The sequence below is a fragment of the Dromaius novaehollandiae genome, chromosome 5 (assembly GCF_036370855.1).
Source record: "Dromaius novaehollandiae isolate bDroNov1 chromosome 5, bDroNov1.hap1, whole genome shotgun sequence".
Lineage (NCBI taxonomy): Eukaryota > Metazoa > Chordata > Aves > Casuariiformes > Dromaiidae > Dromaius > Dromaius novaehollandiae.
In genome coordinates, this window is record NC_088102.1 from 14,200,695 (window position 1) to 14,215,418 (window position 14,724).

The 14,724-nt window shown below is 35.7% G+C and overlaps 1 protein-coding gene across 4 annotated transcripts in view; it reads right to left on the reverse strand.

Moving 5' to 3' along the window:
• Positions 1–14,724, reverse strand: part of WDR25 (WD repeat domain 25) — a 66,756-nt gene that overhangs the window by 50,336 nt on the left and 1,696 nt on the right. The window contains exons 2-3 of one of the 4 annotated variants that reach the window (XM_026111376.2): positions 13,615–13,730; positions 11,911–12,683 (exon numbers count right to left, since the gene is read on the reverse strand). In XM_026111376.2, coding sequence (XP_025967161.1) covers positions 11,911–12,624 — 714 coding nt within the window. In that variant the 5' untranslated portion in view covers positions 12,625–12,683; positions 13,615–13,730. Of the gene's footprint in view, positions 1–307; positions 345–11,910; positions 12,684–13,614; positions 13,739–14,724 lie in introns of those variants that run through there. The other 3 variants (XM_026111375.2, XM_064512072.1, XM_026111374.2) reach the window with 3 other exon arrangements.

The following is a 14,724-nucleotide window of genomic DNA, read 5'->3' on the forward strand; positions in this document are numbered from 1 at the left end:
AAACAGCAACAGTAGCTTCATGCTGGGCAGGAAGTGCAAGAGAACTTCACATGCACACACAAGGGAAGAATTCCAACCTATTTTGCAGGTATCCTTTAAGTGTTTCGTGACTAGCCATGATAATATGCCTGACACTATGGGTGCACCCCAAATGGTAAGTTCTTAGAAAGTGATGAAAAACAGAAGTTAAAGCATATTTATACAACATAAATCAGGCTATGATTTAAGCTAGTTTGTTGCACAATATGAATACTGGGAATTGTTTTAGCAGAAGGTGAAGCAAAGTATTACAAAAATATTTACATACCCTCTCCCTCCTCAACTGCATGTAGTAAACATCCGGCCTGAGAAAAACACAAAGTTTATTTCAGGTAAATTACCTACTTTCTACACAGTATCAGACACATTTGGGATGAGAGATGGTTTGACATATATGTATTCAAGTAACACAAGAGAAACTATTATATAATAATAAGTAAATATTAAGAATGACTCAAAAATAGCAAATTTTCTATTGATGAACCTATATGGGAAGATAGTGGTAGGACACAAATTGCAGTTTCTCACTGACCTCAGTGCAATAGCAACATGTTAAGAATAATATGAACATGTTCAGAACACCTAAAACTGTAATTACAGCAGTGCTTACTAGCAGTTGGTAATTGTACCCAGAAAACACTTAAGCAATCAATACCTTACCAGCAGGCAAAAGAGAAGAACTTCAGGAGAGGAATAAATGTATTACAACTCTCCAAGTTATAATTAGCTAAATTATTATAGCCATTTATTTATAAAATCTGATTTTTTCCTTCACCTCTGTGTAGCATATTCATTACCACCATTTCCCCCAAATCACACGCATTTATGTGCTATTAAAAGTGGGGACTCCTCATAAATGTTAAACACCTCCATTTCAGACTCATGCAAGTTTAGAGGCAAATGGTATGTTGTGGTAGGTGCCTGCAATTCCTACGGGGTAATTAAGAACTGGAGTGATGCATTCAAAGATGTATTTGCATCCTGCAGATTTTGAACATCCATTATTAGACAAGGAAATATTGTACACTACTCAGAGCATAAGTACAACCTTAAGAGCTAAACCTCCAACTTCTGAAGGATGCAACTGCACATGCAATTGCAGTTGATCTTTGAGTTGCATCTGAAAACATGTGAGAGAAAACAAACATTAACCAACTGTGTTAAGTTGCAGGGGAGGAGGTTCCCCCATTAAGCTGCAGTTAAACAGTGGCTATCAAAATTCAAACCTATTTGGACTGTACTTTTATACTGGCATGCTGTTTCTAGTATAGAATTCTGAGACACCTGGGCTACCCATATGCTTTACAGCGCTTTCTCTCTCTCTTTCTCTCTCTCTCTCTATATATATGTATGTATGTAGATACACACACACACGCCATATGATCAAATAAGCATCTTTTCTATTAATAAGGTCAATAAAACAGACAAGTAAAAACACAAACTAAAAAGAGCCGTTTAGGCTGTCCCATTCTTGCACATCATATGCACTGAGAGAACAGGACACAGCAGGGACAACAGCTACGGACAAGCCCTGCCAGCCTAGCCAGAGGGCCAGCAGCTGTTCCCAGCACAACCCAGTGCACCTGTTTACACTGTGCATAGCTATTAGCAGTATTTGTACAATGCCACAGAGTAACACATAGCTACAAACATTTCTAAAAACACTAGCAAACACTTGTGTTTAAGTTGAAATTTCTGTCTGCAGGGAATTGTAACCAAATTCCCTCACTTATGGGGAAATTCTATCCCACCTCCAACATTAAGTGGTAGGCTTTTTTTTAGTAGCCACTGCATCCTTATGGCCCACACTGATTTGAACAACATCTAAATAACAAGGACAGTATAGTGATTTAGAACAGTGATCCAAAAAACTGGGCTTTAATGAATTTTCTGTTCATTTACTGGCTGGCCTGGGCAAATACCTCTCTCTTTACAAGTGTTCATTCTTTCACTAACCTAATAAAGTTTTTATTATTCCCAAGACTACTGAGAATATTAATAATTGCAAAGACCACAGATGAAAAACATTACACTATGGAAGATAAAGATACAATCCTAAATCCACTGAAGTCCATGACAAAACTGCCTTAAATAAATGTTAGCAGGGTCAGGTGTTTAGTTACTGAAATAAACTCTAAATTTTGTAAAGCAGATGGTAGTCATACGTTTCATTGGCAATGAGGACATTCACTATTCCAGTACTAGCAAACAGAATAAGATTAAGCTATCTTTAAATTAAATTTGTTCTGTACTCTTATCATAGGGCTAGCTTTAACACTTGCCAAGCTTTAACATGTTTACTGCGACTGGGTATTAGCAACATCTTGCTTTTCTAAAGCTACAGGATAACCATGTTTCTTAAAAACAGGCTCTCAAAATAGTCCTGGATCCCAACTTGCTCTATTTACATCCTGACAAACTGGTTATCAGCAGCAGTCAATCACCTGTGCAGTGAAAAGGACATATGGCTGGATAAACCCAGCTGCACCTCAGCATATACCCCTGGATCACACAGTAGCAGTATTATAGAATAAGCTATGAGCAAGAAGTCCTGTTTACAGCCAGATTCACAAAAAGTTTAAGTTATACACCACACTAGGAAACAGTTACAAGCAAAACAAATCACTTGTTTACACAAGTAGTTACAAGAAAGTCTTCAGATACAAAGTTAATCAGAAGAGTATCACAGACACACTGAACTGGGGCAGCAAGCAACTAGAAGTTTCAGAGAAGCAAATAAAAAGCAAAAACCAAGGAGAAGTAAGCAGCATGGTCAAGAAAGTGAGAAGACACTTCTACCAGCTAGGAAGAGAGACTGACAGACTTGAGGAAAAAAATAATAATGTAAATGAGAGAACAAGGGGAAAAGAGATCATAGGAAACATGAACTAATAATGTACTAACATCTTTCCTTTTGTTGATGGCTCTCTAAATTAATTGCACATGGTGACATTATGCCCCTGACATTAACCTCTTACTTCACCTTGCAAATATGGACACTTAAACTCAGGGTTTTCAAATGTAAATGCAGCCTCTAAACTATTAGAAGGAGACTATATTAAGCTGTAGGACTATAACATCATTATAGCTTTAATAGCTCATTATTGTACTTCCAAACTTTAATATTTTTTCCCTGAACAGCTCTTGGGCCAGTTTAATAGTTTTAGGGTGCAGAAATCTTCAGTCAAGGACACTATGTCTGCAGTACTGTTTCTCCACTACCAACCTGAAGTTTTCCCAATGATGAAGTAGTCTTGCTCCTATGGACAAAGAAAAAAAAAATCCAGCTACTAATCACAATGTTCAGAATGAAGAAACACTGTTTTAGTGAGGAAGTGATAATCCAAAAACGGCAACAAGCCTCGTGAACAGGTTCTAAATTCCAAATTCTGAAGTCTTGCTTCATGAAGTGAGACATTACATAGTTGGTATGCACACAACATACAAGTCCGTGCAGTCTCTCCTGTCTGTCAAGTCTCCCCCAATATCTTTCAACTCATAAACCAATTTCAATATTTGGAAGGTGCAGAAGTTTCTATAATTATATTCCTAGAAGTTTCCTAGAAGAAAGCAGTTTGGTAAAACATCAAGTTCAAACCCCTCCACAAGCCTGGTGAAGGCAGAGCTCAGTCTTAATACCCCAATTAGTCAGCATGTATGTACTGAAAAAACAAATCAAATGTACAGTTCCAGACCATCCACCAAATGTATTTTTTCTTTGAAGAGGATGGGTTATTGCAATGAAACAATAAGTATGAGATGAAGTGATGTGTGATAGAGGTTATTAATTCACAGGAAATAGCCTTCATTAGCTCCATAACAGTGAAGCAACTTTACTAATTTCTTTTCCCCTTAAATTGAAGGGAATCTGTAACTAAAAGTTGTGTTTATAACACATATACTGAAATGTCATTATATTTCTTTTGCATCAGGTTTTGTCCAAAGATCAAGTGTCAGCAATCTTTGGTACATTCACTGGTATCATAACATTAAAGACGCAGTTATTTTATATTACACTAAAGAAAATATGCTTTAAAAAAAGCAAGGACATGAACATACTGATAAGAACAGAAACTTGAGGCAAACCATTTCTACTGCTGATGCTGGATAAATCTTATGCAAGGAATCTCTCTACAAGATCTGAAGTAGAGTAAAGCTTCTCAAAAGATTGTTTCCTTGACAACTTTGACAGACCAAGAAAAGTAAAGAATCCAACTCATAAGATGCTGTTATCTTTGCTGGTGGATTTTTTTTTTTTTTTTTTTTGAAGTGTATAACACTATGTAATACATGTCTATAAAGCTAGTTTTCTAGAAAAGAAGCAAAATAGATTGGTGTTACTTACATTCCTAATAGCAAAAACATTTAGAACTTACCATCTGTTAAAAAAAAAAATTTACTGTAATTTATTACAGTAACTTCAGAAAAATGAAACTATTCCAGCTCCATTTTTTTCCAAGTTTCAAAACCATGACATTTTCACCTGGACTCTTAAGTTTCCAGAAGGAAGAAATCACCACCATACACTTTCCCCCCCGCTAGTCTATTCTATTACTTAAACAGGTGATCTACAAAGGGAAAACAGTAACATTTTATTTTTATGATGAAATTCTGAGAAATTCTTGCAAAAGTTTTTTTTTTTCCCTGCAGCTCAGATTACATTCTGATATCCTTACTCCACACCAATTGTCCATGAGGCTCTGCGGGTCACTGCAGGACTTGATTCATGACATCAGTTAAGCTTTGTTAGAGAGACTACTTCACTGACATCTCTAGCATTGACTTTCCTTCCTCTCTCCAATAGATTGACTATGTTGCATGGGGAGGGTACCTTATCTCTGCTAAAGCTTACTTAAGAAACACTTGGTAAATGGTTGGAGGAGTTTAATAGAAATTAAGTGCAGAACTCTGCAATCCAGGATTTCCAAGAAAATGAGACAGACACCACCTAATATTCTTGGTATTTCTGCATGTTAAAAACAAAACAAAAAAGAAAACCTTTTCTATAAAGCATGACTGGAAGAAATAAAAGAAATAGAGTCCTTTTATTCCCCACATCTATTTAAAGATATCCAAAAGCCCTCCTCAGTCCTTCAGGATTTCTGCAGAAGGAAAGGTTTGTGAAGTAACAACAGCTGTCTCCCCCCTCTGCCTCTCACCTGCAGTAACTTTTCACTCAACTGGTCAATTTTGATCAAATTTTAGAGGTTGAGGTATCAGAAGGACTACATTCTCCTCCAGATCTAAGCAGCTCAGCAGTTGAATAAAGCAGGAAACTACAGAGGCCCCAGATGAGAAAAAAAGTGACAGAAAATCCACCACCAGGCTTCATTAATTCTACTTCTCTGGAGATTATACTTTCTGAACTTTTCTTTAAGCAATTTCCAGGCTTTTTGGAAACAGGAGCATATCAGCTGCATCATGAGGTTTCTCCCTCCCCCGCAAATAGCTACATCCTCATATGGCCATAAGGCTGTCAAAAATCTTTTGAAAGGCCTCCAGCATGGGGTAGTATTGTAGTGTTTCTTACTGAGATCCTAATTCAGGACACATTTCCAGGTGCCAAGAAAAACTGACATCCTTGCAGGACTAAAATCCTAACCCAGAGGCTGAGGGATTCACTGCTTTTTTGCCTTTTTTTTCCCTTTTAGTGCGAGGTTTGCACACATGTTGGGATAAACTGCTGTCCAAAGCAGCACTGAATTTAGTTCTTGTTAGTGAAGGAGGAAGGAAAACAATGGCCTATCACACAGTGTAGAGATCAGGATGCAGCTATTTATATTCAAAGAAAAACTACTTTGAAAAACCCTTTGAGACACAAGAGTGTGTCAACTGCTAACAACATAATAAAAACTATACAAGTCATCTCCAGCTGTGGATTCTGAGGAAAGTGAACAAAGGCATTACAAGGATTTCTGTTTCCTTGACAACAGCACTGCTGGAAGCAAGGAAATAATTAAAAAAAAATCTCAATGCAAGAACAATCTCTAAACAGATCTCAATATTAACACACCAAAATGTGGAATAGTCCCTACCTGCACATACTTCTGTGACCAAAACCCACCACCACCACAAATTGTTCTTTGCTGACTTGTGTTATGGCTTTTGCAGAATGACTAGGTAACAGCTGGCTATTACATCCTGACCCATAGTAACAGCTAGAGAGAAGCATAGTCAGACCCTCTTGCCAACAGCCAGGTACATTCCTTCCTACATGATGCTCCTTTTCACACAAAATAAGTATTGTAGAGAATACCCAAATGAATCATATGAAGTAATTTTGTTTGAAAAAAATATACAGAGAAACAGTTTCAGTACTTCAGAAACTGGTTTACCATGCATCTATCAAATAGTGTACTTCTACCTTAATAATCAGTAAGCTTAAAAACCTTGGAAAAATACACACAGCTCTAAACGGAAAAGGGAAGAAGGTCAGAATAAGGCACCACAATGAAAAGTCAGCTTCAATACTTCAGAATAGCCTGTTTAGTAGTCTCTTCAGCAATAAGACAATGATGCTTCTGTCACATGTCTAGGTAAGCAGCACATGATCACCAAGCACTAGAAGAGGTTCTTTGCCACTTCCAAGATAATAAAAAGAATTATTTAAAAAAAAAAAAAATGTTAAAAGTGTACTGACATCACTGATAGCTCTTCTCTAAAGTTTTTCAGTTAAAGTGATGTGTATTTTCACGAAAGAGACTCCTCAAATTCTCATTTTATGTACAAGTCACTATTAAAGGAGCATTATCATAATTAGACTTTTAAATGAACCTAAAGATTTGAATGCTTAGGGGCACTGGCAGCATGATATCTAATATTGTTGAGTGAATAGTTTGAATCCAACCTGGTAGTGACAAGGTTATAACCATCTGAGAGCTATGTTTGAACTTGTATGAAGTAATTTGGGAGCCTAAATTCATTACCTTACGAACAGACATGCACATGACAGAACAACGGGAAACAAATCTATCCTGGTTATTTCAACTGAATTGTGTGCAGCATGTTTGAAAACTGAACTAACACTAGAATTTGTTACTCTGGGGCAGGGTAACAGCAGTTGCAAACAAGTCCGTATTGCTGCTGTCAATGCTACACATGTGGATGAATAGAGGCTATCACTGCTTCAGTTTGATATCACAGGATCTAGAAAAGAATAAATTTCTAGAATATACTACTTTGCTATTTCTTTCCCCTGAAGAAGAGATAAGCATGAAAGAATAAGAGACGTGGCTCTATGCAATTATGAGGTCTTCAGACACTAAGAATACAAAACCCACTACACCGAGTGTTCTTGGTAAACGTGTCTTTCAAGGGAAAATTTTCATCTACCTTGGTACCTACAACACAAACAACAGCTGTGTTCATCAATGGTAACCTGTGATTTGGGAGTCTGTATTTTGAGTTCTAAACCACAAATACCTACACAAGGTCTAATTTTCAGGAAATACTGAACATCCACGCTATGAAAACTAGGCATCCTTAACTGTGCTGAGTCTCAAAACGCATGCAAAGATTACTAGACATATTAAAACCATGGCAAAAACAGAAATGGCATTGATTTCATTTACAGTAGCTATTCAAATAGACACAATACAGAAAAGTTAATATTATCTGAGGAAAAATCAAGCGTAATCAGTTTGGACAAACATTGAGACACATTTGCAACCTTTAAAAGCATATTTAAAGTAGAAACAGCCACTGAAAATATAGTTAGAAGGCATCAGTGATGAAGAGCACTGCCATAATAAAAGCTCCCAGCAGTTCTTTCCTAATTTGAATAGTCTCCTGCCCCTTCCTCTAGCTACCTAAGGTGGAGGTACTATCAGTACTTACATCAGTAGGTATCAGAAGTGCTACTATTAAGAGGGGCAGGCCATCCTACTTCCCAGCCTCCCCTTCCAAAGGGGAATACTCAAAATCCAAATAAGAGAGGACAAAATACTACTTCCAAAGTATAAATCTAAGCTTTTTTTTTTTGGCATTCTCTACAAATTCAAAATTTAGCATGAAATCTATAATGCTCCATAGTAGAGGAACTGCAGGTAATTAATCTGCAGTATGTATAACCTTCCCTTATGAGGTTGTCTTGCCTTCCAGTCTCTATGAAGATTTTTATATGCTTTTCAACACATATACATAAACTTTTAATTTTGTCTTTCAACACAAAATGGAGGCAACAATTTATTTTTTATTATTATTCTTTAAGAGACAAGTTTCATATCACTTTGAGATGCTCAAGAGCTCCATCTGCTGGTAGAAGGGTTACTCAAGGAAGTTACCTATGAACTTGCCATTGATTACTGTTTTTTTTTTTTTTAAATGCAATCTTACCAGAAGTTTCATTGATAACAAATACTTTTAATAAAAAAAAATAAAACCCTCTGAAAGAGTGTGTTCCTTCCTAAACACACAAGATGTTCTTACAAACAGCTTCAGATGATCTTTCCTGACAGCAGGTTATTCTTCAGTCAGCTGCAAGCTGAAAACGTCAACTTGATTTTTGCAAGCACTATGGTATGATTTACACTCATTCATAAAGGAGAAGATTGTAAAATGCACACTGGTTAAACTGGGAGAACATGAAGACTGTTCTTTTCCTAATTTAAAACAGGATACATGATATACTTAAAGTAAAAACCCACATAATCAATTCCATGCATGTATTGTAAATACATAGGAACAAGTGATATGTAATGTACAGGATCATTTATCCATAAGATATATTTTCTTCATTTCCCATCTAAACTAAGACCACTAAATTAAGGTAACTAAGAAACCAAGTGTTTCCTCCCTCTCCATGCAAAAAAAAAAAAAAAAAAAAAAAAAAAAAATCCTTTACCAAAATGGGAAATTCTTAGTTTGTGATTTAACAAAAAACAAAACTTGAGCACAGAAGAACAGATAAAAGATGTAAAACTGTTTGGCCAAATAACACAAAAATAGCATATGACTATATGACTCTCAGTCTTGACAGATTGCCACTGACTTATGCTGGACCCTTCACAAAATAAGCTATCTAGCTGTATAGGCTGAATTTAAGGACTGAATCCAAAATATTTACACATACAAAAATTCATTTGCAATATTCATTTGCAATTATACCAGGAATTATTCACATGACTAACTTAAGTACATAGTTTCATGGCTCTGGATTGCCTATTCTCTCTACTGATTATACAGGGATTTTAGGTTTCTAACCATAGGTGCATTGAGTCTTATCCAGAGTAAACAGTGCAACCATCCTGAGTGTCTATCACCATGAATATTCCCATTAAAGGGTAATAAGATAAGTTACCACTACCTAGATTTAAAGTAGTGTTCCAGCAGATGTTTTTTGAAGTGAATAAGAAAAGGGAGACCTGGGCAAAAGTATGAAATTGAAGCAAAAAAAGAAAATCTACATCTGTGCTTTCATACTTACAGCAGGAAATAGACAAATCCAGGCAATGGCGGGCAGCCTAAAAATTCCCAGAAGATAAACTACTGCTTTCTCACAGGGGATTTATGCGCTTGCGACCCTCAGAAGTTGGTGAAATTAGTTTCATAACATCAAGCCAATATTTAATCTAACTGTGCCCTCTACTGGCTTGAAAGATATTTACATGAAGGTGTACACTTTTCAAAGATACTATCGCTCATACCATCAGAATCTTCAAACCAATTGTGAAAGAGAGAATGAGAAGCCTTCTATTTTTAATTTCTCTACAGAACATCTTCCAAGCCACTGATGTGTTTCAAATACACTTCATAACACAGTTACAGTATTATTTCACTAATGCTTAGACTGGCATATTCTCAAATATTACAAATATTAATGATATTTATACTGAATTTCCATCATTCAGGGAACCTAAGGCAATTAGTCTTTAAAAAAGAAAAAAGAAAAAGTGTATTGTTTAAGTAAATTGCTTTAAGTAGTTGCTTCCAATTGGGGTGATAACACTGTTTTAGAAAATAAAAGAATAAACCTTCTTTTCCTGCTCAGAAGACAAAATGAAGAGGCATCTTTTACATATTATAATATTACATCACAATAACAATTTTCATTCTAGATTACTTTACTAAATTGAGTATATCCAGATTTCATTTCACTCATTGCAATGCTGCTAACTTTGGGCTAGTAAGCATTAAGATACAGTATCATGGCTTAAGAAAAAGTCAAATTCAGACATACTTAAGTCTGAGATGCATATAGTTTTGTACAGTCCAAATTTAAAGTGCCACTTGAGCAAAAAGTGCTGCTAGATGTTTTTGGCATCTTTGGTGTTTTCCTTCTAAGTGTGTTCTTCAAACAGTGGCCAAGTTTTAACTTATTCAGTATACTAACAGAGAATTGGAAAGAAAAAGATATTTTATTCTATTTCATCTTTGACATAAAGTGATGCACAAAAAGTAACTTTGGAAAGAGGATGAAGGAGAAAATACTCCATGGTTCGCAAAGAACTCGAACTTTGGTGGCTTAGCTAACTACAGAACTAGTGAAATTATTATATCATAAGAGAATACTAGCTAAGCAAAAGAGAAGGAAATTTTATTCAGGTTAAATGTCTTGTGGGGTGAAGGGAGATTTCCCCCCTCCCATGGAAAACCAATGCTTTAATAGCCATTTAGGGAAGTATAGCTTTGCCTGATATTCCACCCTACTGCTTCAAAGCTGTGAAGTCAGTACATATTTCAAATGGCCACAAAACTTTCCATGACAAAACAGGGGGAGGAAAGCAGACAAAATAATTCTAAAACAAGAAAAATCATATGAAAAACAAACTAAGTAAAGTTCAATTTCTCACTTAAAGAATAAAATGACAAAAGGGTAAAACATCAATTTTAATAAACTCCATGAGAATTTCATTCCTAACAAACAGGAACATGAAAACAGAATTCAAATTCTATTTTGAAGTTCCATGCTCTCATTTGGTTCTAGAAAACTGCTGAAACAAAGGCTGTTCTTCCTGTCTCTATGCTTAGTAAGATTAGAACAAAATTTTAAAATAATTTTACCTGCTATGTTAGACACAGGGGGAAAAGCAGGCTTTCCACAAAAAGAGCACCCATTCTGTGCACTCTTATCTAGACTATGGTATTGTGCAAACCCCTTCTGGAGTTTCCAGATATCTTCTTACTCATAGAATAGTATTTGAACCCACAGGTAGCATTAGCCCCATTTCTGGGAAAACACACATGATTTTTCCACATAAAATTACTACCCATTCTAAAAATAAAAGTTCATTGGATTGACCAAATTAAAACAAGAATTGATTTCTGTAATTGACACCAAATACACTGAAATTAGAAGAAAAATACACTTTAAGTAGTAAGGAATTAACCTCAAATAAACTTAAAATTGAACAGATTCCTTAGATCATGAGACTGTGTCTTCCCAGGACATAAGAATTGCCATATAAGTTTAGATAAAAGATTCATCTGACCTAGCACACTGTCTCCAGTGTGCTAGGCCTAAAAGAAAGATAAAGTTCCCCAAAATATTTTTCCAATGTCAGCAGTCAGTTGTTTAATGACTTAAGGCAGAATCTGTATCCCACCTGTGCTTACGGCCACAGTGACCTTAAAGGAGGAAATATTAGAAACCCATCATCAATACAGATTACAATATAGTCACCTACTAGAAATCTAGCTTGTTGATTTGGTACCTAAGTTGACATATCTAATACAAAAACATTCTGAAATAGGGGGATTCTATGCATAGAAAGGGATTAAACAGAGTTCATAATAGGCTGTGGCACTACAAAACATCTGCTCAAATTCTGAGGACTGTCAAACAACACCAAGCATTTCTGTTATTCCCAGAACATTATTCAAGACAGAATATTAAGTTTTAATTGGTTCACAATGCATCTTGTTTTACATTACCTTGATTGTTTTATCCATAGAAGCTGAAAGAAGCATGTGACTCTGCTCTCGTACAGGACACCACTGGATTTCATTAACAGGACCGTTGTGTTCAGATATATGAAATACTAAGTTTTTGGGGACTTCAGTTAATTTATATTTGGATCCTAAGTAGGGCTTAATTAATTCAGAGATCTTTGACAAAGTCTGCTCTCCTGACATGCCTAACTTAACATTACAGTTTGAGTTTTCTCCCTGATCAGATTCTTTTTCTTTGTACATACCAGAATTTTCTTGACGCAGTCTTTTAGGGATATATGGTCTAATTCCCTTTATGGTAGCAATACTGTCTTTATGTATTCGCTTCTGAGGAGAAATGCCAGTGTTTACTGAAGAGCTTGATGTTTGTTCATAGTTTCTGTAGGACATGCATAATGCAGTGCAGCTAGGGTGAGCTCTCCTACAATAAGGAGATGTCAAATCAGTGTTATTATTCTGAGTATAATGTTCAGGGGGATCTTCACAAACAATGCCCATGCCAGAACTGTCAGTGTTCACAGTAGTTTGTATTTCATACGTAGATTTTGTGCCCAAACCACCAGGTGTAAAATACTGAACATGATTTACAGAAGAACTTGGAAGACTTTTTCCTCTACTAGATGTATTGGGAATTTCAGTCTTTTCCATTTCTGCCTCAGAGTCTGAATCATCATAAGCAACCAATGATGAACTCATGATGGCTAGATACAGCAGACTCCAGAAATCTCAGTGCTGTAATCCTCCAAAAGGATGATCTACAATAAAGAATTGATCATTCAGAACACAAGTCATTATGGATTCTACAGTTTGAATCACTTAAAGCATATTTATATCATTTTACAAATATCCATGGTTTTATTCCTGTTTATTCATATATTTTCTTCCTTTATTATAGCACATCCATACATTCAATTATGCACATCCATACATTCAATTATGCAACATCATTCACCTTCAAGCACTTTACATACATTTTTAATGCATTGCAGAGATACAATTGCATACCACAAAACAATGAAAATGAATATGAAAAGGAAAACAGTTACAAGGTAAGTACCATAAGTCTTTACTTGCCATAGCGCTGTTCCCTAAGAGAATAATGTAATTATGCAGTGTTTTGGGATGTACATCTATAGGAATAAAAATACTCCAAGTATTTTGGAGTGAGGCTAATGATATGTATTTCTTTCAGGTCCTTTTTACTGTGAAGTAGCACAAACACGTTCAACTGTCAACTAAAAGGGAGTAACTAGAAGATTACTAACATATCAGAAGTTTACAAGGACAATTTCAAACTCTATCCATAGAGTAAATTCCACATAGCCTTTCTTTTACATAACAGTGAATTCACTGCAGCTTCTGGCATAAGCCTGTTTGCAGCTTCTGGCATAAGCCTGTTTGCATCAATATTTATAGAAAATAGAGAGCATGGATGGCTCACTGTGGAGTAAGCTTTTCTAAGTTTCTGTGAAAAAGAAATCACATGCCAAGACTGTGTACACAACATGCTGTATAACTTACCACCAACAATGCAATCAGCTTTCCCAAAAGTTTGTATGGAGCATGTGAAAAAGTACAGGTTTAGCTACATTCAAGAAATTGGTTTGACCAAAAAAAAAAGAAAAGAAAAGAAAAAGAAAGAAAGAAAGAAACACTGCTAGTTACATTCAACAAGTACTTCTATACCTTGATTGCTAAGCTAGATGAAATAAGGTGACATTCTATTTCTGCTTTCTCTTCTTGCTTAGCTGTTAGCACTGGTCACACTGCAGTAATTCGACTCAACACTTTCAGATCAGATGCTGAAATCCTCAGTTTAAAGATATAAAACAAATATTACTGCAGAAGTAGAACATTGGAATTCAGAAGGATTACTCATTTAATCTCAGAATCAAGATTTATCTGAAATTCAAAAAAATTTACTTAACCTACAAAAACATTAAGTTACAGGCTATGGTCTGTATTCTGCAATGAAGTTTAAGTACAGACCCAGACAATAGGATCCTATTAAATAAAAACACACATTCAAAGATCCTCTCCAAGATAAGCAACTAGGACATTTAACTGGAACAGGGTGACTAACACTTTAGCCACAAAAAGCATCATGATCTCCCTCTAGAGGACATTTTATGTCTTTATCTGAAGTTTACAATAGCTAAAAGCAATGACAGAAACTAAAAGAGCAAGGGAAAATTCTTCTTTTTTCAAATAGTGCAACTTCATTTATTAAAGCAGCATTCCACTTAAATAATGTCAAGAAAAAAAAGTTAAGAACATGCTCTAGGACAACTTAAGTATCAATTCAATCAAAGAACAGCATCAGTAGTTAATAAGTGTCCTTCCTCCTCCAAGTCAGCTTTATGTGAAAAAATCTCTGGTCATATAAATCAGTAGTAATACTGAAGAATTGCACTTCACAGTCACCACAATCTTCTAATTCAAACTGAGGTTCCAAAAATGTATGCACAAAATGCTACCACAGTCTACTTCAGTAACTGGAATAAACGGTTACTATTTGTGTTGCAGTGCTGAAAACAGGCCCCAGCCAAGATGGTTTTCAAAGAACAAACATACTGAGAAACTGCCCTCTGTCCAAAAGCTATAGATGAAAATAGGCAAGAAGTGACAGGGTTAGACTTTCAAAGCTACTCTATTTTGTTTTAACACAAAAATAAATAAATAAAGGCTATGTAAAGCTGGGATTCAGAAGTGCAAGACCACTCCTTGCACACACCAGGTAGAAAAAGTTTCCCTTGGGATACCTGAAGGGTGCTGTCAAATTATATTTGATGAACA